The 25,340-nt window shown below is 43.6% G+C and overlaps 1 protein-coding gene across 1 annotated transcript in view; it reads right to left on the bottom strand.

The window, feature by feature from the left end:
• LOC137887360 (protein diaphanous homolog 3-like) overlaps positions 1-25,340 on the bottom strand; it is a 145,421-nt gene that overhangs the window by 71,677 nt on the left and 48,404 nt on the right. The window contains exons 17-21 of the mRNA XM_068730285.1: positions 14,409-14,504; positions 12,749-12,843; positions 11,140-11,241; positions 8,421-8,660; positions 5,766-5,895 (exon numbers count right to left, since the gene is read on the bottom strand). Coding sequence (XP_068586386.1) covers positions 5,766-5,895; positions 8,421-8,660; positions 11,140-11,241; positions 12,749-12,843; positions 14,409-14,504 — 663 coding nt within the window. The remainder of the gene's footprint in view (positions 1-5,765; positions 5,896-8,420; positions 8,661-11,139; positions 11,242-12,748; positions 12,844-14,408; positions 14,505-25,340) is intronic.

The following is a 25,340-nucleotide window of genomic DNA, read 5'->3' on the forward strand; positions in this document are numbered from 1 at the left end:
TGACGTCTCAATCAGGGCAGTATTCACAGACCGGTTACATGCTTTTGTTAAGAAATCACATTGCCAATCTGGACGAGGTATTTTAGGAACAATGAAAGCAAAAGAGACACGTCAGGAGCATACAGTTAAAAGGCGCAATGTAGCCACCTGCTCCAAAGACTTGCAATTCACCTCTACTGGATCCAGAGGTTTGTTGGAGTTGGAGAGTATTTCAAAAACTGCTGATCTACTGGGAATTTCACGCACAACCATCTCTCTGGTTTACAGAGAGTGGTCCGAAAAAGCCTGTGTAGTGTTGCTGACCATGTCCATCCCTTTAAGGCCACAGTGTACCCATCTTCTGATGGCTACTTCCAGCAGGATAATGCACCATGTCACAAAGCTCAAATCATCTCAAACTGGTTTCTTGAACAATGTACTCCAATGGCCTCCACAGTCACCACATCTCAATCCAATAGAGCCCCTTTGTTTGGGATGTGGTGGAACGGGAGATTCGCATCATGGACGTGCGGCCGACAAATCTGCAGCAACTGCGTGATGCTATCATGTCCATATGGACCAAAATCTGTGAGGAATGTTTCCAACACCTTGTTGAATCTATGCTATGAAGAATTAAGGCAGTTCTGAGGGCAAAAGGGGGTCCAACCCGGTACTAGCAAGGTGTACCTAATAAGAGTGTCCGGTGGGTGTATATAGAAGCAGACTACTAACAGCAGAGCAAGAACAGTCAAAATCCCCCCCAAACTGCTGAAACTCTGAGAGCCGGTCAAATAAACAGCGCTATCTAATAATCTCTATGTGTAGCGTCGGCCTACAGTTTAAGTTCAGCATCTGTGTTTGTGCCATTAACCGGGAGATATACGGTCCGTGAACGCTTTTTTTTATAGTTTGTTAATTGGACTAAATTCCCCAAATACTAGAAAACGATCCGCATGTATGCTACACTCATTAAAAAAAAACTATACATCTTTGACTACATAGTCAAATCATAGTCCATTTCAATAATTGTCTCGGTTTTATTTTGCGAAAGCCTTCTGCATTACCAAGCAACCAAAACCGTCTGAATGAGGTGTGGGCAGCGTGCAGAAGTGAGAGGAGGCCAGACGAGCAGTGTGTTAATAGAAATGATTAAAGCGCGCTGACTGAGAAAAGAGCAGGGGAAGGCGAGACAGAGAGCTCAACGGAGAGAGACCTCCTCTTCTTGGTTTCACAGTCAAAGTTGCAAGTGTTTTGTTAAATGAGGCTCCCCAAGAAGGTGGAGAGGCATGTGAGCAGGAAAAGACATGCAGGTGTGTCCAAAAACTGACAATAAGTGATGAAGGACATTAAAAAGACATTCTTTTTTTTTGAGTAAACAGTCCGGTTTGTCACAATTGTTTGGTACTGATTGGTGTTCTCTGTATCGAGGTCTGTTTTTATTAATTCTTTTTTTATTTGGGGTTTGCCGTGTCCAGATGCTAGGCACGGATTCAGCTCTGTTACGTGATATTGCTAAAGGGGTAATAGATTATTTGTATCTCGCCGGTGAGAGTTAGTCTGAGAGGTGTAAGACTAATTGTATTTCATTTATATTCTCCTTTTGTATCGAGTGTGGTTCACTGAGGAAACGCTCATATTGTACTGTTAATCAGAGACATTTTGTTTTATTTATGTTGTTTCATTAGGATAATAGAATACATATTTCACTGGCTTTGTTGCACCTCACAGCCCGTGCTTATGATGTGATAGTGGTGATTCTCCAGAGTAGGGGCGATCTATTCCTTCAACTGTTGGGGTTCGGGGGTGTTATTGCACATTCATTATTAAAATCGTGACGAGGGGAGCCGGGACCAGATCCTTGGTCCCCTACTACACAGGTACAGCTCTACCTGTTGCACAGGCGACAACATGCTTCAGGTGAAAAATCTGCCTGGGACTGATCAGGAGTGTAACAGCTGGAATGTTTTGTTTAACACACAGAAACAGATGACGCTGATGCTCACGTATAAACGCACATCTGTCACAGACGACTTAGGAATTGCGGTAAAAAAAAAATTGCTTGTGTGGTACGGTGACAAGCAGAGCTAGAGACAAAACATAAACGGGTGTTTCCAGGTGGTCTTTGCTCCGTGTGGCCACCCTGTCTTCTCTCTCTGCATGTTAAAGCATGAGTGATGCTATTAGCAGTGGGGCCTGAATGCCTCTGTGGTCTGGAGGGGTTGCAGACAGATATAGGATGGTTTAGAAGAAGAATTGGAATATTTGTGGAGGTCAACCCCCCCCCCCCATTGACATCCTTTTATCACCCTGCCAACCTGCTGTGCTATAAAGGAGACCGAGTGGAGAGCACACAACAGTCCCACTACACACGGAGCTCCACTATGCATCATCCTTTGATGTATGGAAATTAAGAGACTGGAAAAAAAAATGCAGATCTGCCTCCTGAGGCCCAAAGCCTGACAAGTGTGACTAGACTGATGGAGCCGGTGGCTGGGAACTGGGAGGGGCTGGACTCGTAATGCAAGAAATCCCGGCGCACACTCTCACCACGCTGAGCGCCGACTACAGTACGTACATACTAAAAGAGCATGAAGGTCACCGAATTGCAAGTTGCGGCGCGCTTTCAAGCCGAGGCTCATCACTCAGGCCGCATGTGGCAAAAACGGAGCTCGAGCCGCATATTAAAGCAACGCCTCAATATGGTTGGATCCTCCTTGATGACTCCTCGGGGGGCCACCCAGCCTCGAACAGAAGCCGAACCCTAAATAGCTCTCCGGTGTTTGTGAAACAAAATGCATGCAGACAGGTCTGTTTAGCATCGCGCGGAGCTTTCCAAGCAAATTCTGCTGCCGAGAGGTAAAATGTAGAGATCTGCGGGCTGCAGAGTAGCCTGATTGAGCACGTTAATGTGTCTCCGTGTTTGCCTGATTTCGACATCAAGCACCGCGCAAACAAAACGCCTTAATTGCCCAAACCTGACTGCTATGTGTCGCACATATGTGTGTGTGTGTGTGTGTGTGTGTGTGTGTGTGTGTGTGTGTGTGTGTGTGGGGGGGGGGGGGGGGGGGGGGGGGGGGTTTCACAAAGGAAATAGGAACAGGAAAGAAAAGAGGGACAGAGAACAAGATTGAGACCAAAAAACAGACACACAAGACAAGAAGTGCAGACGGATCGACACAGAGAGATATTGACAGACATAAACAGAAACATAGAACATGAGAGAGAGAGAGAAGCAGCACACAAGGGCTGCTTCCCCATGTCAGGGGAAATAATGACTGTAGTGCTGAAAAGAAGACAGAGGGGCAGAAAGAAGCAGACAGACACAAAGGGGACCCTGAACTAAGCTGCAGTTTTGCTTCCATGAGAGACGTGACTGACAAAGGGGGGGGAAACGAAGGCAGCGTTTCTCTCACACACAGTCAAAAGACGGCGGCTTTTTGCAAACTAGAAGCGCAAATCATTACTGCTGCCTCTATCCAAACCTTGTTTCGTGCTCAAGTAAGCTCTTTGGTGTGCGTCTGTGAATGTAGCACAGCCTTTTAGTGTGTCTTCAGGCCTCCCGAACGGCTGTCAGGCCTGATGAAAAAGAAGCCACTCAAGAGCATGGTTCGCAAAGACGAAATGCAATTTGTGTGTCTGAATACTAGATACGGGGAGATGAGACACTTAGCGCGTGCATCTCATAATGGTACCGACGCGCGGAGAGAAAGACGGGGAAAGAACACTACATCTCTATGGATGCAAATACACTGAGCTCGAGGCCCACGGGGTGAGGAGGTGGAAAAAGCTTGAAGAGACATCCAAGGACTGTGCTTTCCATTGATCTCGCCCTTATTCTTATGAGTCTCGGCCAAGGGCTTGTGGCCACGCAGCACAGTTGGAGAGAAGAAAAAAAAATGAAACACTCAACAGGAGCATCGTTAGCCGCAGATTACTAAAGCCCGGACAAAACCTGAAGGGCTCCTTACGAGCAAGAGTCCAAACAATAATGTCACATTTCATCCTCACTCTGTTTTCTCCTTCTCGCCCGTTCCTTCATTCCCTCCTGCTGCGAGAGGAGCAGTGGGTAGTATCGCCTTAAGAGCAACAAGACGCATGCTGTGACAGTTAGACCTATAGTACGGCCGCACTTATAGACAGACACACACACACACACACACACACACACACACACACACACACACACACACACACACACACACACACACACACACACACACACACACACACACACACACACACACACACACACACACACACGCTCACACGCTCACTACTGACCAAAGAGCATGGCCGAGTCTCCTCTGACCGCCCAGTCTGTCCCTGCTTCCCTGTGACCTTTACCATACTCTGGATACACCGGACAAAACTCACAGCAGCGTGTCATCGTTTTTGTATGTGTGTGTGTGTGTGTGTGTGTGTGTGTGTGTGCGTTTGTGTACACGGCGGCGCGTCAAATCAAAAAAAAGGTCGATTTGCGTCAAGGCAACACGGGATCTTAAACTACATTCAAACAGGCTATTGCTCTTCATCTGAGCAGTCGGCGCGACCTGAAGTATTCGCTTGAAAAATGAAGCCATAACTCTTGTAAACGTGCTACAGCGAAAAAGATTAATGCGAGTATCAAACAGCCGTGCAGATGAGCAGAGTGTAGCATAGATCAAACGCTAAACTGGAAAAGTACAATGCATGTTTACAGAATCAACAAGCATCTAATCCCAGAATAATCCCCCGGGAGGTACAGAAGTAGAAAGGTAAGGGTAAAGCTCAGAGTAGAACAACGGGATAGAGAAGAAGGATGCTCCATTTCTGTCGAGGTAAGAACGCTGACTGTTTATGCATTAAGCTCTGTGAGCCACATCTCTGATAACTGCTCAGATATTGTCAAAACAAGCAAATATGAAAAACAAAATCTAAATCTAATAGTTTAAAATGTGTGTTACTAGAATATAGTGTTTTCTCTGTGACTGAATCGCCTCGTCATGCTGGGCGTTACCACTGCGCAGTGACCTCAGTCTCTCTTCTGAGGTAAACTTATTTTGCTCTGCTGGGCGGACCTCAAGGGGTTATAGTTAACTGGTTTAATATGACGTTATGTTAACATGTGATACATCAGTAGTTCAGAGAACCGTACAGCCCACACAGCTCATTATTTTGTCATTAGGCTCACCTTTCCCATCCGTAAACACTGCAATTGTGCATACCATCACTACCGTTTAATGTCAGGCGATACCGGCGAATGGCCGCCATCGAAAGGAGAAGCCGAAGCGTCCTTTTCTAAATATCTGAAATACTACTCAGTTTTCAGTTTTAACATAAGCGACAGGCTTTTCTCATTTAATTTAAAAGACAAAACAGAGAGGGGGAAAAAGTGTCTTGTTTGTACGTCTATTGTTTGCTCAAAGAATCGCCCAACGGCTTTATTACTAATTTAGCCTTTAAAAGACAAAAGCTCTGCGGGTAAACATCGCCTGGGATGTTGATTTGTCAGGGAGTGGAGAAAACTCCAGTGCACTGGGAGAACTTGAGTTGAAACCAGCATTAACTAAAATAACAGCAATCAGGATTTCACCGCAGAAAAAGTAGGAGGTAGATGCAGCGTTAAAATGAACAGGAAGCGGGTGATGCCTGGTAAGTAGAGCAGTAATCCTCGCATGGTTAAAGAGTCACAATAAGAGATGCGTAGTACCTCGGTGCAGCAAATCTGATCTAGGAACTATACCAAAGCCGTTTGTGCGCGTGTGTGTGTGTGGATGTTTGTGCTTATGGGTAATAATCAACGTTACCTCTGCTAGATCGGTCCACATGCTGCAGGTCTTCAACAAACTTGATCACATCTGGAAATTCCTCCTCACATATTTGCGCCAGGAAATGGAGTAACGTGGTCTTTTGGTCCGCTGACTTGGTGTCCTTTAGCTGTAGTAAAAGATACGCACAACGTTACACACAAAGACCCACGGTAGTAAAAAGATGCATTTCATTTCAGTGCCTTCAGTCTTACGTCATTTGCCAATAGATTCTAAAGACTGGGCAATTAAAAAGAAACCTCTGATTGGGGACAGGCTGATTGCATATTTGGCACTAGGTAGTACCTCGGACTTCCCTTGTCATTGAAAATGTCCCAGACTAACCCATAACCGTATAGGTAGAGGACGGGTGCGTGTCGTGTCTGGGTTTGATCGACGGTAGCTGGCAGGCTGCCAGAGCGTCGGTGGGAACAGGAGATGAAGTAAACAAACTTGTGCTGTAGCCTGTAGCCTGCAGCCTGCAGACAGCAGACAGCAGCCTGCAGACAGCAGCCTGCAGACAGCAGACAGCAGACAGCGTGTTGATGTTGGTATTGAGGAGTAAGGACTCTACCGGCCTCTACCTGGACCAAAGGGACATTTGCAGGTACGTTTTTCGCGCAGTTTAATGTGCAAATAGACATAGATGTACAGTAGATGGATTTGATAAGGTAGGAGACTTTAAAAGGAAAGCTAATGCGGATTGCTGCTCAAAGTTTGGGGCTCTTGTGCTGTGCAGCAGGCTGCTGTCAAGCTCAGTGTAAGCGTCTGCTCTGCCCATTAAAGAACACCGACATCACTGCTTTATGCCAGATTTGATTGGCTGCCCCCCCGCCTTACCGGAACGGTGTTCCGTCAAATTAATGCAAAACTAGGGGAGCAATCACGAAAGCAAAAAATGATTTCTTGATTTCTGATTTTTTTTTTTTTTTCCACTAAAAAGGAGAACATGGGTGATTTACTATATCCATGCTGTAGCAGACGGGGTAAAAACAAGTAATCAGAAGAAACGAGATGTGTTGTGCTCTATAACCGTATCTACAGGATGTTGTTGCTTCATTCAGTCTTTTCGGTAGCTCTATGCTTGTTGACAGTGCTACAGATCATTTCACGTCTTGTACTCATGCAGCAGACTCATGTTCACAACGTGATGACCTCTCTGGCGCTTTGTGCCTCTCGCTCTCTCTCGCTCTCTCTCCACCACACGCAACAATTTTTCACTTTCCCTGATAAATTTCCATCATTACTCCTTTTACAGTCTAATTCCAAGATGTCTTTCAGTATCCCCGCCAAACATCCCTCCCGTGGAGTGCGTTGCTGCGTATCTCTCTAGGTGATCTATTGGTAGACAGCAGCGTACTCAGCCCTGCTGGGTTTAATCATGTTTGTATTATCTCCTCTAATCAAACATTCTCATCTCCCTTTTCATTTCTGTTTTTGCCAATTTTTTCTTTCCTCAAAAGCTTCAAGTGCTCGCTCACAAAAGGTCCCTCTCTGAATTTAGATGGATGGTAATCATTGTTGACAATGTAAACATTTAGCCTTTTTCCAGTTGGGCTGGGTGCAATTTTCCCGTGCCGTGGAGTGTGCCGTGGAATTAAGTTGTCAAACTGTGGGGCAGGCACAAAGGTGATGTCTTCCTCCGTATATATCCTGCCTCTGACATCGACGTACGCCCCGGTCGCTCAACGCACCGGCATGAAGATAAGCAAATAGACACGCCGGAACAGATGTGATGAACACAAAAAACACATTCCTTCATAGACTTCAATTATCTGACAAATGATCATGCTAATGAAAACCAATCCATCATAGGACGTATGAAATCCATGTTTGTGTACGCACGTGCGCTGGTGTTTCTATGAGAATAAGCTCCCCGAGTCTAACAGGGCAGAGGGGTGGCAGTGATGAATGGCTGCGGTGGTTGTTACTGTGGAAACTGCAGCGAGGGTGCCAACAGCTGTAATGTAACCACTGGAGGAGCCTCTATACTTCAGGATTACGCTCTGCTCACAGCATCACTATCACACGGGGGAAGCTCACCGTTCTGTCCTCGTGCCATTTAAAAATCAAAAAAGGTGTAGCTATTCGCCACGTCGCTGACCCACAAAGCACGGGTAGTCCTGCCGGGTGCAAAGACTTTCAAAGGGATGCCGGCCGTTGCCTCGGTTATCTATTCAGAGCAGGAGAATGAGAGTGAAGAACCCCCCTGGGTTCGGCTGCTTTGATAGATGCCGGCAGATGGAGAGGGAAAAACCGTCTTGTTGGGCTGATGGTGTACATTTAAATGAGAGTTTCAAACATGTCTAATTGAAGCCAAGGTGACATAAAAGAGGGAGGAAAAAAAAAAAAACTCTCTTACACGTATATACATAGAGGCTGAGAATCTCTGTGAAACATGCGGCCACACAAGAATAGATACGCACAAAAAAAAATACCCAAAAGAGAATGAGAAGAATCTGGCACGCTTCCTTCGCATAAAAAAAAAAAAATCTTCAGTTTCTATCTGGTTTTTATGCTAACTTTATATTGCAGCTACTATAGTGTAACTACAAACAAAGCTGTGCAAAACGTTTCATGATTTAGGGCTACACACTGTATGTGGACACTTGATGGTACGGTCGGCGTTTCAAACCACCCCCCCCCCCCCCTCACCTTGCAGAGGGAACTGAGGTCGAAGCCGTACGACTGGGCGTTTCGAGAGCCGGCGTTCATGTAATTGCCCAGAAGCAGCACCAGCTCCAGCAGGCGGCCGAAGGAACGGCTCTTCCTGACCTCGTCGCAAGCCGCGTTGACGGCCAGGATGTCTGGACGCAGGTTGTTCACCTGCTCCTCGAACTGCAGCCGGAAGAGGATGTGGCTGAGGCGAGGACGCAGCCGCTTCACGCTGCTCATCTGGGAGAAGGGAACAAGGAAGCATGGCGGAGAAAAGAGTGAGAAAAGGAGCGTTGTAGAAAAGACAACAACAACAACAAAAAAAAGCAAGAGAGGAACAAAGCGGGAGTAAAGGAAGTTCTATCACAGAACATAGTCAAACTTAAAATAACTACGATCACACTTTTGGCACAATCTCACGTTCAGCCGATCTAATTTAAACGACATTTATGCAACCGGCATGCTGGAAAGTGTTGCTAGGCAGTAGTAATAGATGCTGGCACTGATTTGATTTGGGACCCTGGTCTGGTAAGTTAATTGTGGAGTTAGTGTCCATATAGGGCAGGCCGGGGAGGGGGTGGAATATACAATAGGCTGCCTTGGATTACCACTCTCACACAATTAGAGAAAATTGGAAAATATTGCATTGGGCCCAGGGCCTGGCCACAACAGTGATTGTGTATGTGTGCGGGACGGAGGGGAGGGGAGGGGCGCAGGTTCCAATTGTCTGTTTCACACAACAGCTGGCTATGCGGTTTGATGTCCTCCATCAAGGGTTTAATTATAGCTACTGTAATGTTATCAAATGACTATTTCAGTCGGTGAGCGAGAGAGCCTGCGTGCGTGTGTGTGTGCTTGTGTGTGTGTGTGTCTGTGTGTGTGTGTGTGTGTGTGTGTGTGTGTGTGTGTGTGTGTGTGTGTGTATGTATGAGAGGAAAGGAAAGAGAGGAAGCGCGGCACGAGAAGAATATGACAAAATTAAGAAGTAGCGAGGTTTTTAGGAATCAAATATGGTCCATAAATGAAGCCCAGAGATGGGAAAAATTATGTGATATGGACATAGGAGAGAGAAAATAATCAGAGGAAGAAAGCACGAGAGGGTCTTCAGAGGGAATATGTTCAGCTGCTGTGTTGATAATGCTGCCTTCAGCAGTCCAATGGAAACGGGGAGGAAGGGCTCTAATGTAAAAAAAATGTCTATAAAGAAGACGCTACAGAATATATAGAATGTCTGGTGTATAGTCAGAATACAATGAGGCGGTGAGTGTAGAGTTATCTCATGCTATCAAGAGTGGGGGAAAAGGGAAATTATGCACCGAAAGAGACGAAAAAACAAATTAGTGCGTTTAAATATTTGGGCAACTTGAAAAGCATGTCTCTGCGGCACGTCAAAACAATTTCAATCCGAGATGAAAGGCTTTAATTCAAAGTCGTGCCACTCATAAGGTCTGTGACTACAGTTGAGCCAGCAGGATGCGCCTGCTGCTAAACAGTGTGATTCCTTCGATTTGAGGGATTGAAATGAAGTTTTGTAAGTCATCAACCATAACTGACGTGCGGCAATAACAGCTACTGTAATGCATAAATCTGACGAGTGTAAAATACATAAGGATATGCTTCAATCACATGAGGATGAACAGAACAGTGACGACATCTGCCTCGTGTCCAGTGGAAGAATTTTAGGAGCGTCAACAACGCAAATCGGATCTATTCCTACTAAACACTAAAGTTTGAATCCAGCATGAGCGTGAAAGATAAATGCATGTGTTTGCACAATGGCAAATTAAAAATTCCCTTTGAACCTGAGCTTTTCTGATAGGTGAAAGCACACAGGCCTCCTTGGGCCCACGCACGCACAGAAGCGAAACACTATTATATAAACAGGCTCTTCTTTGTTCTATGTCTCCCTGATGAACCATACACAACAGCTGAGCATGCTCTATTTCCCCCCCCCCCCCCACACACACACACACACACACACACACACACACACACACACACCTCCCTCCCTCCCTCCCTCCCAATCAACCTGCATTTTCAGTCAGTGATAAGATTCCCTTTCATGGGTGTTTACAGAACAGGTGGGTGCGCTGGGCAAAAAGAAGAAGCTTAATCTATGTTTTGTCAGTAACTTGGTCGCTAGGCAGAAAACACAAAATACACAAAAAGCTTGACACTCCTCATGCATAATTCTGAATAAACCTGCTTTGAAAAGTCTTTAAGAAAACGATGCAGACATAATTAGACAGCAGCGCTGCTCTTTAATGTGCATAAATTAGTGCCGGAGTCTACAGGTGTCCTGTCGTTCCTCTCAGGGCTTAAAAAGATAGAATTTTAAAGAGCCCAGGATTAAGGATATTCATATGAAAGTGCTCCGTTTGTGTGTGTGTGTGTGTGTGTGTGTGTGTGTGTGTGTGTGTGTTCGTAGCAAAGAGAAAGAAAGGGAGAGATGTGATGCAAATACAAGACAATTTACATTTCTGTTATTAATACAGTAATAAACCAATTTCATAAAAGGGTGTACGCATAACTATGATCTGCTAAACCACTTCATTCATAGTACACTGACTTTCAACTCGACAGATAAAAGATTAACATTTTTTTGTGACGTACATTTACATATTGTTGGTGCTATGACCAGCTGGTGGAGAGTTGACACTTTCGTGTGTGTGTGTGTGTGTGTGTGTGTGCGTGTGTGTGTGTGCGCGTGTGTACTCACCACAATCCCAAACTGCTCAGGCTCTGACAAACTTGCGTACTCATTTTTATACTTGGCCAAGGCGTTCAGCTGCTCCTGCTCCGGTAGGTGCTTCACAAGGTTCTACAAAGAAGAAGAAGAAGAAGAAGAAGAAGAGAGAGAGGAAGGAACAGAGCGAGGAGCAAAATGGAGGAAAGAAAACAAACAAGCATGCATTTCTTTAAATATAGCCTTGTGATGATGGTGTTCAACACACTTTATTTTGTTATTAGTAGTTGGTATGGCGCTATATCCTTATGTTTCTTTACCATGTACCAAAATGTACCGATTGAAAGTGACCGAAAATGAAGGCGTTTGCCTCCGGGGGGGGGGGGGTGGGGGGGGGGGGGGAATGTATCTGGCTCTCAACAGCAATGTGGTTTCCCTCCAGTCCAGTGCGTTCACAGCAACGTGGTGTTTTTCTTTGAATTTAATCTAGAAAGAGCCTCAGGACTACCACTCTTTGCACTGGGCTTGTTTGGAAATCTAACCTACTGCTGGTCTATTGGCTGTGTGTGACTGTCAGCCCCGTTGATGAGTTTCAGTAAAAAACAAAGTTACAGCAATAAAATGTATTTTATTATCAAACGGAAGACTTGAGGGGGTTTATACTTATAGAGACAATTGAAAGGGATTGGTTTTATAGACAGCCAAAAGGAATAAATGTTAAATTATTTAAGCCGTGTTGATTGCATCGCCTTCTCTGAATTTAACAGCCATCTCAACAAATACTGCCATCATGAGATAAATATGTTGGTCTGATGCATTCAGATTGGGTTGAAAATCTGTTTCCCCGATGCCTGGAGTCAAAACAAATATTGCCACTTTTATTACTCGCGTTTAATGGAATTTGCCTTAATGGCAATTAATTATTTGCGTGTTGTAATGAACAAGTATTGATCAAATGAATTCTTTAAAGTCTACATCACCTCAGCTTACCCCACCCTGTCCGATCACGGTTAATTCATCTAAAAACCCCAACTGCATTAATCAATTTCCTCAACATCTGGTGCGAAAATTCTAAGCCATTGACTTTTTTTTTTTTACATTTTTGGTGACGAATCTAGACCATATGCTTATAGTATACTTATTCCAGTCATTTAGACTTCTGTAATTCCTTATTTGCTGGACTCCCCAGATGGTCAATGGACAGCCTTCAGCTTGTACCGGTACTGACAAAAAGCCTCACTGCACCGGCTACCTGTATCCCTCGGAAATGATTCTACAGATTCATGCCTTGTGTGACCCGTCCTACACTGTTGACTTCCTCTGTCCTCACACTCCTCTTAGTAGCCTACGGTCTGCTGACCAGTTGGGTCCACAGACAGTGGGTTGTGAGGTCATTTGCTTCCAGGGCTCAAAAACATCTGTAACAGCCTTCCATTCAAAATCAGGCCAGCAATGTCAGTGTCATCTGTGAAAACTCTTATCTAAAACATGTTCCCACAAATTGGCTTTTAATCTGTTTTACATACTTTTTCTTCTTTTTTTATTTCCATATTTTCTCAGGTGGGCAGTCCCAGAGGCTAATGTCAGAAAAAGTCAATGAAGCTCTAGCTTTTTACAACTTAATGCAAAAAACTTGCCGTACCTGGATCATAGGTTCAGTGAGCTGCTCCTCATCCACCTCCACTATCATCCGACGAATTTCCTGATAAGGCATACGGAAGGAACCCAGGAAGATGGCTGAAAAGGAACAAAACAGAAATTACACTAGCAATTATAGCTTTATTATTGCAACGTCATCCTAACCAACAACAGGAAACAAAAAGAATAACATAATTAAGCATGAACAAATAAACAAACAAAGCAAAGAATGGTGTGAAATAAAAAAAAGAACAGCTCAAGGACACATGAAGAACATGAAGTAGGAAGAGAAATCAAGTTAAATATACAGCAGTACACAAGTCAGCCAGACATTTTTTTTTATAAAAAGTGGTTCAGCAAGCATGAGATCATCAAGCACGTGGGTCCACTAGGGACTGAATGGCAAATGCCTCGTCAGGGTAAGTCATTAGTCCAGCCAGTGGTTCCATGTGATGCAGAACTCTGAAGGTTATTGGGGATCTCTAAAAGGTGAATACTGTGTTGATAAGTGTATAAAACAAGATCCAAGCTTGTAGCTTTAGAGTTTTGTGTTTGAGAGAGTCACAGACATCATGTTGACATAGATGATATAGAACAGAACCAGGAATAACTCTCCAAATGAAATGATGAAAACCGGCTTTCCCCCCCCCAAAAACAAAAAGGATTTAAACATCCTGCGAAAAGTTTCATATAAATTTGAGTTAATTAGACCTTACAGATCATTAAAGTGCATTGTTACAAACAATTAATGATGTGTCTTTGGGCGCAGTCTGGGTCATCAAACAGTGGAAGATAAAAAACAAGTGACTGCATTCATTCAGTGGAGATCCGACTAGTCTCTCTTCTCCTCTTAACATATGTCTAAATGTGAAATAAATGAGCCGTGGACCTTTCGTGCTAAAATTTAATTCTAACTCGTTTACATGGAATGCATTTGCACCAGCATTAAAACCCCACATACAGTACTCAGCCTCAAATCAGAGCTTTTTAGACTCTTTACCTCCTATGGTTGTACGCATAAAGCACCTACTCTCCTTTTTATTTTTCCCCCTCTCCTCGCTCCTGCTGTATAATTTCCGCTGCGTGATTTATCACTGTTACTGGGCTGATTAGTCCCATTTTCTTTTAATACACGAAACAAAGGTCACAGCTCCCCTTGATAAAAGCCAATGAGGTGCTACAATCTGGGAGTGCTTAAGAGATCAGCTGGATCCCCATTACTGCCGGGTGCTTTTAAAATGGTCACTTTAAGACAGTGTGTGTGTGTGTGTGTGTGTGTGTGTGGGTGTGGGTGTGTGTGTGTGTGTGAGGGAGCATTGTTCCTCCTCCTGCTTATTCTTTCCTCAATGGGTGCTTAACGTTGATAATTAGCTCGGTTTTAAAAGGCATTAGTCCCAGGTAGCAATGGCCAGGTGTTGTTTTGTTTTAGCTGCTATAGCAACAAATCAACGGCGAAACTCATTCCCTGCCACAATTCTCCGATGGGGGGTTTCTTTGACATGAAAGGAACATATAATAACATACGGGAGGTGATTCAAGAGGGGGAAAAAAGTGAAAAGGTGAGTGTTTAGCGATAACAAAAGACATGCCCAGTACACTGTGCCATCTAGACACATGGACGCGTTTGGGGGGGAGGAGTGGGCAGGAAGGAAACAAATACTCACAGAGATTCTGTGCAATCTTGGGATCGAGCACCTTGAGCTCTTTAATTCTCTTCTTTATGGATTTTTTATCCTCCAGATCCTCCTCTTCTTTCTTGGCTGATGAAGACAGAAACACGGGATTATTATCAACACATTTACACAAATGCATGCACTTCACTGTATTGCTGACATATGTATGATACACACAGATTTGGATAAAGTCAGATTATGAGATTTACATATTTTTTTCCCGGAGTTCAAAAACAACATGAAGAAGTGGTGACAGTGAGTGGAATGTACAAACTGTCCAGTTGCTTTTGATTTATTAATCGAGTTAAATAATGTACTCATTTTAAAGATGATCAAATATTTGAATTCAACCTTGTGGTTGAATTCAAATGATTGATCATCATGATCTCCGTTTCTTTATTTCTTTTTTCCCCTTCTTTGTTTGTGTGTTTACATATTTCTCTAAATGATTAATGACACAGTCTGCCATGACAGAATGCCTTGCCGCTAGAGAAGCATGGAGAAAGGGATTATGGGAAAGTGCTGTGATCACACCACTGACAGAGTAAAGTATGGGTGAGCCATGGCTCTTCCATAAACTCAATGTTGCACATAAAGTAATCAGGTTATAGGTGAAGGTAAATCTGTTCTGGGTCACATGGAGCCAGGTGGGCGGGTCTGTGTGCTACTGGTAGATAGAAGAGGTCTGGATAACAAACAACAAACAAAACAATAAGACGCACAGATATGCACATACACAACTCTCTTGAGCCACGGAGTTCATGGTTGGTTTTAATTATTTAAGACACCAGATTAAGAGAACAAAATGTGCATCCCAGGAGTATGCTGGGTAATTGTCTGGTGCTGTAATTAGGGTGTGTATGGTGAGAGGAGAGGCGAGGAGAGGGGTTAATCCACAGGAAAGGTATTTCTACTGTTCCACATGGGCTTGGTTTTCTTTCAGGGATCCTGTATCTAATTAAAAATTAAAGAGGTATGCTGGGAGCTCCAGCAGAAAAGATTGTTAGCATGTCCGCAAGCACGCACACCCACAGACCACCACACGCAGAAAAGCACACACACACACACACACCGAGCTATCCTTGAACTTACGTGGCTCCTCGGTGGGTACACTCTCCTCACAGTCTATCGAGGCGCGAAAGAGGGGGAAACGCAAAGGAACAAACAAGGAGGACAACGGGAAATGTGTACGATGGAGGAAAAAAAAAAAAAAGGGAAGAGAAGAGAGAATGAAGAGATGAGAATACATTTTCACAAGACTGCACCGTGACCACTGCAGCGTGAAACAAACAGAGACTCGAGTGAAGGAAGAGCAAATAGGGTAGAGAAACTAGTTAGACAGGTTGATTAACGAGGTCTAAAAGGAAGAAACAAGTAGATCAGGTAGAAATGGAAGAAACAGACACATGACACACAGACATGAATGGCATATTTTCAACATTGGTCAAGATCTGAAATGATTGGTCGATAAGTCAGTCAGGCTATGGCAATTATTTCAATTATCAGTTTTACTTAAAAAAATCAATGTCATCAATAATGGTAAATGTAACATCTTAGGGTTTTGAATTGAATATGTCCCAAACAATTCAACTATTAATCTCAAAAGCAACTGTTGGATTCATCAATAATAACTTGTTGTTGTTGTTGCAGTCCTGGTCCTAATATAAATGTTTGCACAGATGTCAGGCAGAAATGTGGGCTAATGCTTCTAAAAACAATGCACACAACGCAGCAATAAAAAGCAACATCTTGGATTTAATGAATCGAGTCTGTGAAAGGGTTATACTCTCCAGCTTCACATAAGTGTTGGAACTAAATAAAGTATACTGTATACATATCATACAAGGTGAAACATTTCCCACCCTTAAGGGCGGTTAACAGACAAATTGAGGTTTCAATGTTAAAATGTCGGATACAAAACCGCTCAGACTGCCGACAGAGAAAATTGGTCTAAACGGGCATGAAGGACGGCAGTCCCTTTGCATCCTCCGCCGATACAACAGCAGCTCTTGTGTACAGAAAAGATAAAGGAAACCATGTTGAAATATAAGGCATGAATGAAGTCACACACAAAAAAAAAAAGAAAAAGTCAAGTTGTCACTATTTATGTGCATAAATGACTCGAGTATTTATTCTTACGGGAAAGTAATCTTGCATTTGATGTTATTGGGTATTACGATGCAATATAAGGAGCCGGCCACTCGAAAAGCCCCCTGCTTACTGCATTAAGATGTCGTATTGATCTACTCATCATAACTTATAGCTTCGCGGAATCTCATTTATTCCACCAACACACACCGACTCTCTCCCTCTCAAACACACCGCGCACACAAGAAAACACACCGCGGCGGAGCATTAACCACCTTGTTGCAGTGCGTATAAACATACTTGGCTGGGTCGTATAATCCATGAATCATTCTCGCATAATACTGCGAGGGCTGCATCCATCTCTATCGTACAGGAGATAGTGATAAGATAGAACATTGGCGCGCGCGCACACACACACACACACACACACACACACACACACACACACACACACACACACACACACACACACACACACACACACACACACACACACACACACACACACACACACACACTCTCACAGAGCTGCCTCAGGTGTTATCAGTTAGATCAGCTAATTAGATCGCCCCCTTCCAGCATCACCCCCCAATCTCTCTGGCCTTAAAAACCGCTCTTCTTCAGGGAAGCCTGCTCATTATACATCAGCCAATTAAAATGTCCCGCAGGGGGTCAGAGGTCACTGGTTAATCAATCAGACGGAGCGGCGACCGTTGTAGTTATCAGATCGCGCTATCACCCAGGAAGCGGGGAAGATAAGAATATACTTGTGAGAGCAGCGCAGTGGGGAGTCGGCGGCGCATCACGCCGGTCAAGCACAAGTAGGGAAGAAGCCCAGGATACGGCGCCGGTATGCGATGATGGAGATTTCAACACTCATTCGTGTGATAAGATGTCGGGAATAAAAAAAAAAAGTTGGACCAGTTTTTAAAAAGAATCAAAGAGCAGGCAAGGAAAAACAAGATGTAGGTTACAAACGGAGCCATTGACTAATACCACAGTTAACATCAAGGAAGGGAAAAGGCGGGACTCCATCACAAGACGGGAGAGAGCGGCGCATTAGAGTCAATAGTCTCAGTTGAAAGGCCTACTCCGCTCTGCCACGGCAAACACAGCGCTAGCCTTCTACCGCCTGAGCACTTTCAAGCTGAGGAGGAAAGAGAAGGACGACAACAACAAAAAGAGCAAAGAAGGACGGTCTTCAGTTTTCTTTATGCACACTGGAGGTGACGGGGAACACGTTTTCTGCACTATGCAAAATAAGAAAAAATGTAAATTTGTGATCGTGTCTTTTGTTGAACCAAAAATAAAAAACGAGGAGTCCTGGAAACGCCTCACTCCTTTCAACTTTTAGTTGCGGAGTGAGATGAGGACGCAAAGCTAGAAATGTTAAAGAGTTATCCTCTCACGCAAAATAATCCTACTGACTGGTTTTGATCCGATCTCTGCCGCTTGACAAAATTATAGCAATGTGTGTAACATGCCTGCCCCCCCTCCCCTCAAAACAGCAGTACTTCCCACAAGGCAGTATCAGTGAATTGTGCCTTCAAAGCACTAAAGGGAATGGTGGATGAAATAAAACTGCAGTGAAAGAGCATGACTGATGCTGTACATGACAGGCAGGCCTCTGAGACAAGCAAGTAACACCTCAAATACCCCCCACCCCCCCACCACCACCACACCCCCCACACCCCCAAAATCTCCTCCTCCTACTCCCGAGCCCTCTACACTCACACCAGCACTTCATCTTATCAGGATGGATTTCTAATCAGTAAAAACGCCTTACTGGAACTGACTTCCTTTTTCTGCACACACACACACACACACACACACACACACACGCGCACACGCACACGCACACGCAATCCTAACAATGCTATCAAATGAAAGAAAACCATATACTCAATAACTAATACTACAATCTAAGAAGTCATTATGCGAGTAAGGACTTGACAGCCGTGGGAGTGAGAGAGGCAAGAGACAGTCGGTGTTTGTGTGTGATTATTTGGCCCGTCACTTCATCCAATATTTGTCCAACGATCTGGCTTCCCGAGGAGATGTCCCACTCTCTGCTGACTTTCCTCTTGATGAGACTATATTATTTATGGCATGTTGTAGTGATCCGACCGTCTTTACACGAGCGCGTGGCGAGGGGGGAAAGTTGAGAGGGCAGCAGTCTTCAAACGGTAATTAAATCACTGTGGTGTTTCCGATAGCCAATCAAGGCAGCCATGCAGGTAAAGTTTAAATCACTGCTATTAGGGGAGTTTCTGTAGCAGCGATAATAAGGGGGGGGGGGGGGGCAATCCAATCTGCAAACACACACACGCACACACCATTGCCTCAAGCAAAATCCACTACGAGACAGCTGACGCACAGGAGGGGGGCTGTCTGCAGCAAGTGAACAAATCCAAACGCTCCGACACATCTGTCAACTCTACAGTCGACAGAGGGGAGACGAACAGTGGGAGCAGCCGCGGCGCTCGCCTGTTGACTCGCTGCACGGTTCGGATCCAGCTAAGCCCTGAACTTCAAATCGGCCAGACAGGGAAGCGCAAGAGACTTCCACCAACGTCCAGCAGCCACTCGGGTCCAAAGGCGCCTGCCCTCACGTTTCCCTCCGTGCCTCGCCGTTGCACGAACTCTGACTAACACCGGCACGGCGGCTCCTTTTTCGCACACAACCCCCCCCCCATGTGGGGGGGGGGTTGCGGGTACCAGTGAGTGTGAGACAGAGAGGGAGATCAGAGTAATGAAGTGAGGGCCTGTGTTGTGAGTGAGCTAATCAAAGTGAACCATGCAGGGCCACCTCTCCCTGTGATCCAGACTAGATGACCCAGGGCCATAATTAGTCTGAGACTTTCATTCTGATAGCAGCAAATTAACAGACTTCATTAGGCTTTTCTCTCCTCCTCTCCATCCCTCCTATACCAAGATCCTCTCTTAATCTAACCCGCCGAATTGCTCCTGCTCCTCACAAAGAAAACCGACGAGCCCTGCAGAGAGAACATGGAGGTTCACACATTTAGAAATAAATCTCCAAAATCTGGACTGAAATTATTGACGACCAAATCAAAAGCGTCATTAGGGGGCTTCTGTTAATCAGCATGCACTGGCCTGTGGGGATGCATTTTGCCGGTGCTCTATTCTCAGTGGAGTAGTGCCCTCTAAAGGCCTCTTGAAGAGCTACCAATGGCCTCCAAATGTGTGTGAGTGTGTGTGTGTGTGCTAAAATTACTATTTTCGGACTACTCTGTCACATCAGGTATGAGGCATATTATCTCCATTTCATTTCACTGTGTGACAACATCAGTCCGATCCGAACAGTTGTTAAGTCCACCCTAACATTTCCCGAGTCATTCAATGGATTGATGGTAGCCTAAATCATCCATGTCTGAAGCCATTTGGCATTTTCCTGTTGCAAACATATCCGCGCCCATCCCTTCAAACCCCCCCCCCCCCCCAATACACAAACCTACACGTGTGGATGAAAAATCACCGCAGAAGAATAAAGTCTCGAAAGCAAATACGTTTTTAACGAGCCAGCCCATTACTTTGTTGATATGAGAACATAAAAACACAAATTGGGAATAAAGTGAGGTGCTGATGCTTGAGAAACTGTGGCAGAAGAGCGAAAGAAGAAAACAATGGAGGAGGACAGGAAAGCTGAAAACCTGAAGAAGGTTAACCACACATACAAAAAATAAAAATAGAGATGGGAGACAATGGTAGTGTGTGTGTGTGTGTGTCAAAGTGACATTTCCAAGCATTTTGTAATAGGTGCGTTTGTGATTTCCCAAAGAAAAACGAACTGTACGCGTTTGAATATATATATATATATATATATATATATATATATATATATATATATATATAAAAATAGTAGGCTGGACATTGTAAGAAAGAAAAAAAGCCATCCGTTTACTGTGTGACCAGACCTTCCTTTTCAACAACAATGAAAAGAGCTTTTAACGATTATGCATTTGATGAGATCTCTCATAATGGCACAAAATTTTCTGCAGCTCCATGAAAAGTCATTATAGAACTAATGATGTTCTTCAAAATGTCACAGCAAAAGTCCAGAGAGAGCGAGAGAGAGAGTGAGAGAGAGGAAGAGAGAGAGAGCGAGAGAAAGTCCATTTGATGTGAACAGATGTGTACCAGGGGAAAGGCAATACTAACGAGACAACAGTGTGAGATGGACACCCTGCTGCTATCCTCCGATACTCTGAGTGGTTGGTTCTACTATATGAGTCCTTTCAGCAGCTAATTACATCTGCTAACCACAGCGAACAGTCAATTGGACACATCTAACCTATAATTTACATTACATTTTCACCCAAGTGCCGCTAAGATGTTTATCTTTAGCTCAAGAAACTGCAAACTATTTTGACAGACTTTTTTTCTTTAAGCATAAAAAAGAAAAAAAAGGACACCTACTACCCTCTGTCTTTATCATCCTTTCAGCCACACCTCCTCTACTCCTCAATCTCTTCATAATTCCCCTTTGGTGTCCACAAGCCTCCTCAGCTGCTTTTTCTTTTTTTTTGTCTCATTGTGATTCAAAAGCCCACCAAGTTCCCCTCACAGCAGACCACTAAAGCCATCGCTGTTCCAAGAAATACACCCACCTTGAATTCAAGAGGACTATTAACCATCGCTACATGGTAATGTTAAGTGGCTCCAATTTGGAGGTAGTCAGGAGGGGGGGGGGGGGGGTTATCGCAGCAGAGACGGACAGACGAGGAGCATGGGTTTGAGCGATCATGACTCTATTATGTGTCTGGGTTTAACAAGTCACGACAAGCCGTCAGCTCTGACCGTGGTCTTTACCTCCGCATGGGAGCCATCCCTCGATCATGTGCGCTCCTGAAGCACTCAAACACCCACATGAGCTTGACCCCTCCCACGCACAACCGCCACCTCCGTCAAGTAAACCCCACCCCACTCCTAGCTCTCTCAGCTGCGAGCTGAGAGAGAGAGAGAGAGAGAGAGAGAGAGAGAGAGAGAGAGAGAGAGAGAGAGAGAGAGAGAGAGAGAGAGAGAGAGAGAGAGAGAGAGAGAGAGAGAGAGAGAGAGCTCGTCTTCCCTCAACTTTCTCTTTGACAGGCTACATTGATCTGGAGAGCCACTGAGAACACAGCCTCACTGCTACGGCGAGGGACGGACAAAGAGGGACACTTGTGAAGCATCCTGTTCAAGTTTTAAATACCCATCCCCTCACTTCTGACAATTCACTCATTAAGAACCGACTCATGCTGAGGCTTTCACGCTGAACGACGCTATACTGTGTGTGATTCACGACACTCGGAAACAATGTACAATGATTAGTCATCAAAGTTAAAATCCAATAATACAGATAATGTTAACAAAAGTTATTAACCTATAAGTATTACAAAAAAAATACAAAGTGCCAATGAGTAAAAAAAAACAGATGACCACTAGTGATCTGAATTAGGATAGAAACGTGACAACACAGATCAAACTAATGCAATTATTCTATGCACCCGGAACATGAATACATGTAATAACTGATCTTTAGATTGGAAGCAAACAATGTAGGAAACATTTTTAACAGCTTCCGTATCACTCGCCACACAAATGTCTTGTGCCATAATTGCTTTTCACCTAAATGCCCCAGCACTATATCTTCAGCCAGGTAGAGCACAGCTGGAGCAGAGAGATTCCATTACTGACGCATGTGGACTGCTGAGCTGCTTTTTGGCACACATGGTAGTTTGGCAACATTTCTGTAACTACCAAATTAAGAGTATCCTTATCAAAAAATGTTCTTGTTGGGTATTTATTTTGAAAATAAACACATATATATTGGCATCGGACCATCGCTCTAATTTCAAATGACTAAGGCAATATTTGAAAGATTGTAGTTATTATATTTCATAGGAATTTTGTGATTATTCATATTCATTATTAGAATATTACAGACCTGGAAATGATAACTACAGTAGTACAGAAGTAGAAAATAATAATAATTGCCACACTGAACTTTTTCATTTGGATCCCCATTAAGTGTTCCCTTATACAGTTTATTAATAGATAGTAAACCTAAGTCTTTCACTCTATTTGCTAATAAGAGGTTTGTATAGAAATGTTGTGAAAACTGCAACAACTACTTAGACTTTAGTTTCATCATTACATTTCCATTGCTTCTTATATACTGTCAGCAGGAATACATCTGCTCATAATCACAAACACCTTTGTATGTTTGCATGAACACATTGAAGCCTCTTTCAATCACAACATCACAAAAACAAAGCAGATCTGATATAAAGGAGGAGCGAACAAAGCTATCATAATTATTTCTCCGGTTTTAACAATTGCATTCGCCAACACCCATTCGGTTTCTACGCCTTTCCGTCTCCCACCATGCAGTGCGGCGGCTTTGGAGAAGACGTAGGTTATTAGCAGATGCCTGTATCCTGGAGAGAAATGGCAAACTGATTTTGTGATCTTTGAGAGTTTCGTCTAATTGGATGTTATTTATTAGCCGAAAAGAAGCCCCCGGAAAGGGCAGCTCTCTTCATGCTCATTTCCCCAGCACCACGGCGATGAATCTATCTCTCTGCCCTCTCTTGATGAACACGGAGATGGAAAGAAATAGACGGTTTATTCCGGATGTATATTAAGATACCTGATAACTGAATGCCAGTATGCAAAAATATATCCATTTAGTAAAATGTAACTTTGACAAACACATTTAACTCCACATATTAAAAAAAAGATGTTTGAGAGGTAAGAAATAAACCGGATCCTTACACCAGCAAAGGCCTTAAAAAGCTCATTTCTACCCTGTATCAAGGTGGAGGTGGGCACAGATTAGCCGATATGAGCTGCTACACGTGTGTGTTTGTGTGTGTGTGTGGGTATAAAATTGACAGGTATAATTTTTACACAGACTCAATAATATTTCATGGATAAAAGCCAAGACAATCAACGAGGCAAAACACGCTATAAAAGAGGAAACGCCACAAAATAAATGTCTGTTTTCATATGTGTGAATAAATGTTTTGCAATTTGAATAATAAATACCCATTGCCCCCCAAATTATTGCTGTTGAGGCTTCCAGGGGGTCTCAAGTGTCAATTGGTATTCCACACACTTGCTACGCGTGTAGACCCAAGTATTAAAGCACTGAAACTTTTATAGTCAGGTAGAGAAAGTAGAATCCAACATTTCTTTGCGACATTACCCAAAACTCTCCATCAACACTAATATTCGTATGTACAGGATTTCACATTACATGTTACTATTACATAATGACGCTTGTTAGAACAAAAAATATAGCTCATCTGACATTGTGGGAAACAAAACCGGAACCATTAAATGATGCAATATACGGTAATAACAATCCAAACAAGGTCAACTTTTTAAAAAGTTTATATACTGTATGCCTTATATATTTGTTTAAGAGGCAGAATACAAAAAAAAACATTTAATAAATGATAAAAAATGAGAAATATTATAAAAATTGACATTGCCAAGAAGCCAAAGCCAAGAAGTACATACTTCATTTAAAAAGGACAAGGCTGTTCATTTCACGTTTTTACTATGAACGGAACAAAATGACCAATTAACTTGTCCAAACACAAGTGTGTGTGCAGCCAAAGCCTGATCATCGACAAACACTGAACAAAGTCAGGCAGAATGGAAGACACTGGTTTGTTTCCAGTAGCGCAACTTTATGTAAAACTTGAAAGAAAGTAAATTCAAAAGACATGACGTAGAGTAGCCTGTACAATAAAAAATAATAAAAATGAATCCACATATTGCTTAATTCCCACCTGCCAGTGTCTCTGAAACATTCTGTGATTTTCAGGCTCCTTAGCAAACACCCAGAGGAAAGCCCTGCTATACATGTTTTATCTCCATCTATTGACACACAGAGAGAGACGCAAAGAGCTTCTCCGGAGGCTATCGCTGAAGGATCTGAGAGCTGTCAGCATTCTCTCCGGGCGTCCACTCACTATATTTGTTCCTCCCTATTTTTTTTCTTTCTTTCTTTCTTTCTTTCTTTCTTAAAAATAGGGAGCAAAAACAAATAAGTGGCGTCTCTTTTTCGCCCTTGCGTCTTCCAATGTTAGTGATTAAAATTCTATGGATTTCAAAGAAGTAATCAGTACCGTCGATAATGCAAATAACCGTTAATTACTGTGACACTGCAGCCCTTCCAGAAGGGGAAACCACTTGATGTGTGCATCGTAGTTCAAGCTTCTATGGCTCATTACAATACAATTCTCAATATTCCTACTTCTCTTTTTATTACAAGTCCACGCGGCAGGATGGTGAGAGCATTTCAAATGCACATAATTGACACGACCACGTAAATAGTCAAACATCCAGAAGACGGTCACACAGTAACTCCACGCGGTTTAGGTCCTATAGCAAAACACGGACCAGGACATTAGCGTGTGAGCAGGAGGAGGAGGTAAAAGGAGTCCTATCGCCATCAATCGCAGGTTTGAGCAGATGAGCTTCAAGGAAAATGAACACGACGAGCGCTGATCTTGGCTACATTAACCAATAAATAAAAAAAGCGCGAGGCCATTGCATAAAACCTCAGGCAACGAGATAAAGAAGACAATACAAAATGAAAGAAACATAAATGTCAATAGCTATTCTTTTGCTTCACTGCTAGTAGCTTACAGCAAGGCCACCAACACAATCACCTATTCAGCAGTTTCCACTCAAAATGTGAACACAGGCCTCACACTCGTCGTTACAGGATGTGAAGGAAATAAAGCTTTGAACTACAATGTGAAGTCCGATCCATGTGCCACACAATCTCATATGAAGCTCTCATACTGTCTAACAGGA

The sequence above is a fragment of the Cebidichthys violaceus genome, unplaced genomic scaffold (genome assembly GCF_023349555.1).
Source record: "Cebidichthys violaceus isolate CVI_PGR_0920_01 unplaced genomic scaffold, fCebVio1.0.p SCAF_5, whole genome shotgun sequence".
Classification (NCBI taxonomy): domain Eukaryota; kingdom Metazoa; phylum Chordata; class Actinopteri; order Perciformes; family Stichaeidae; genus Cebidichthys; species Cebidichthys violaceus.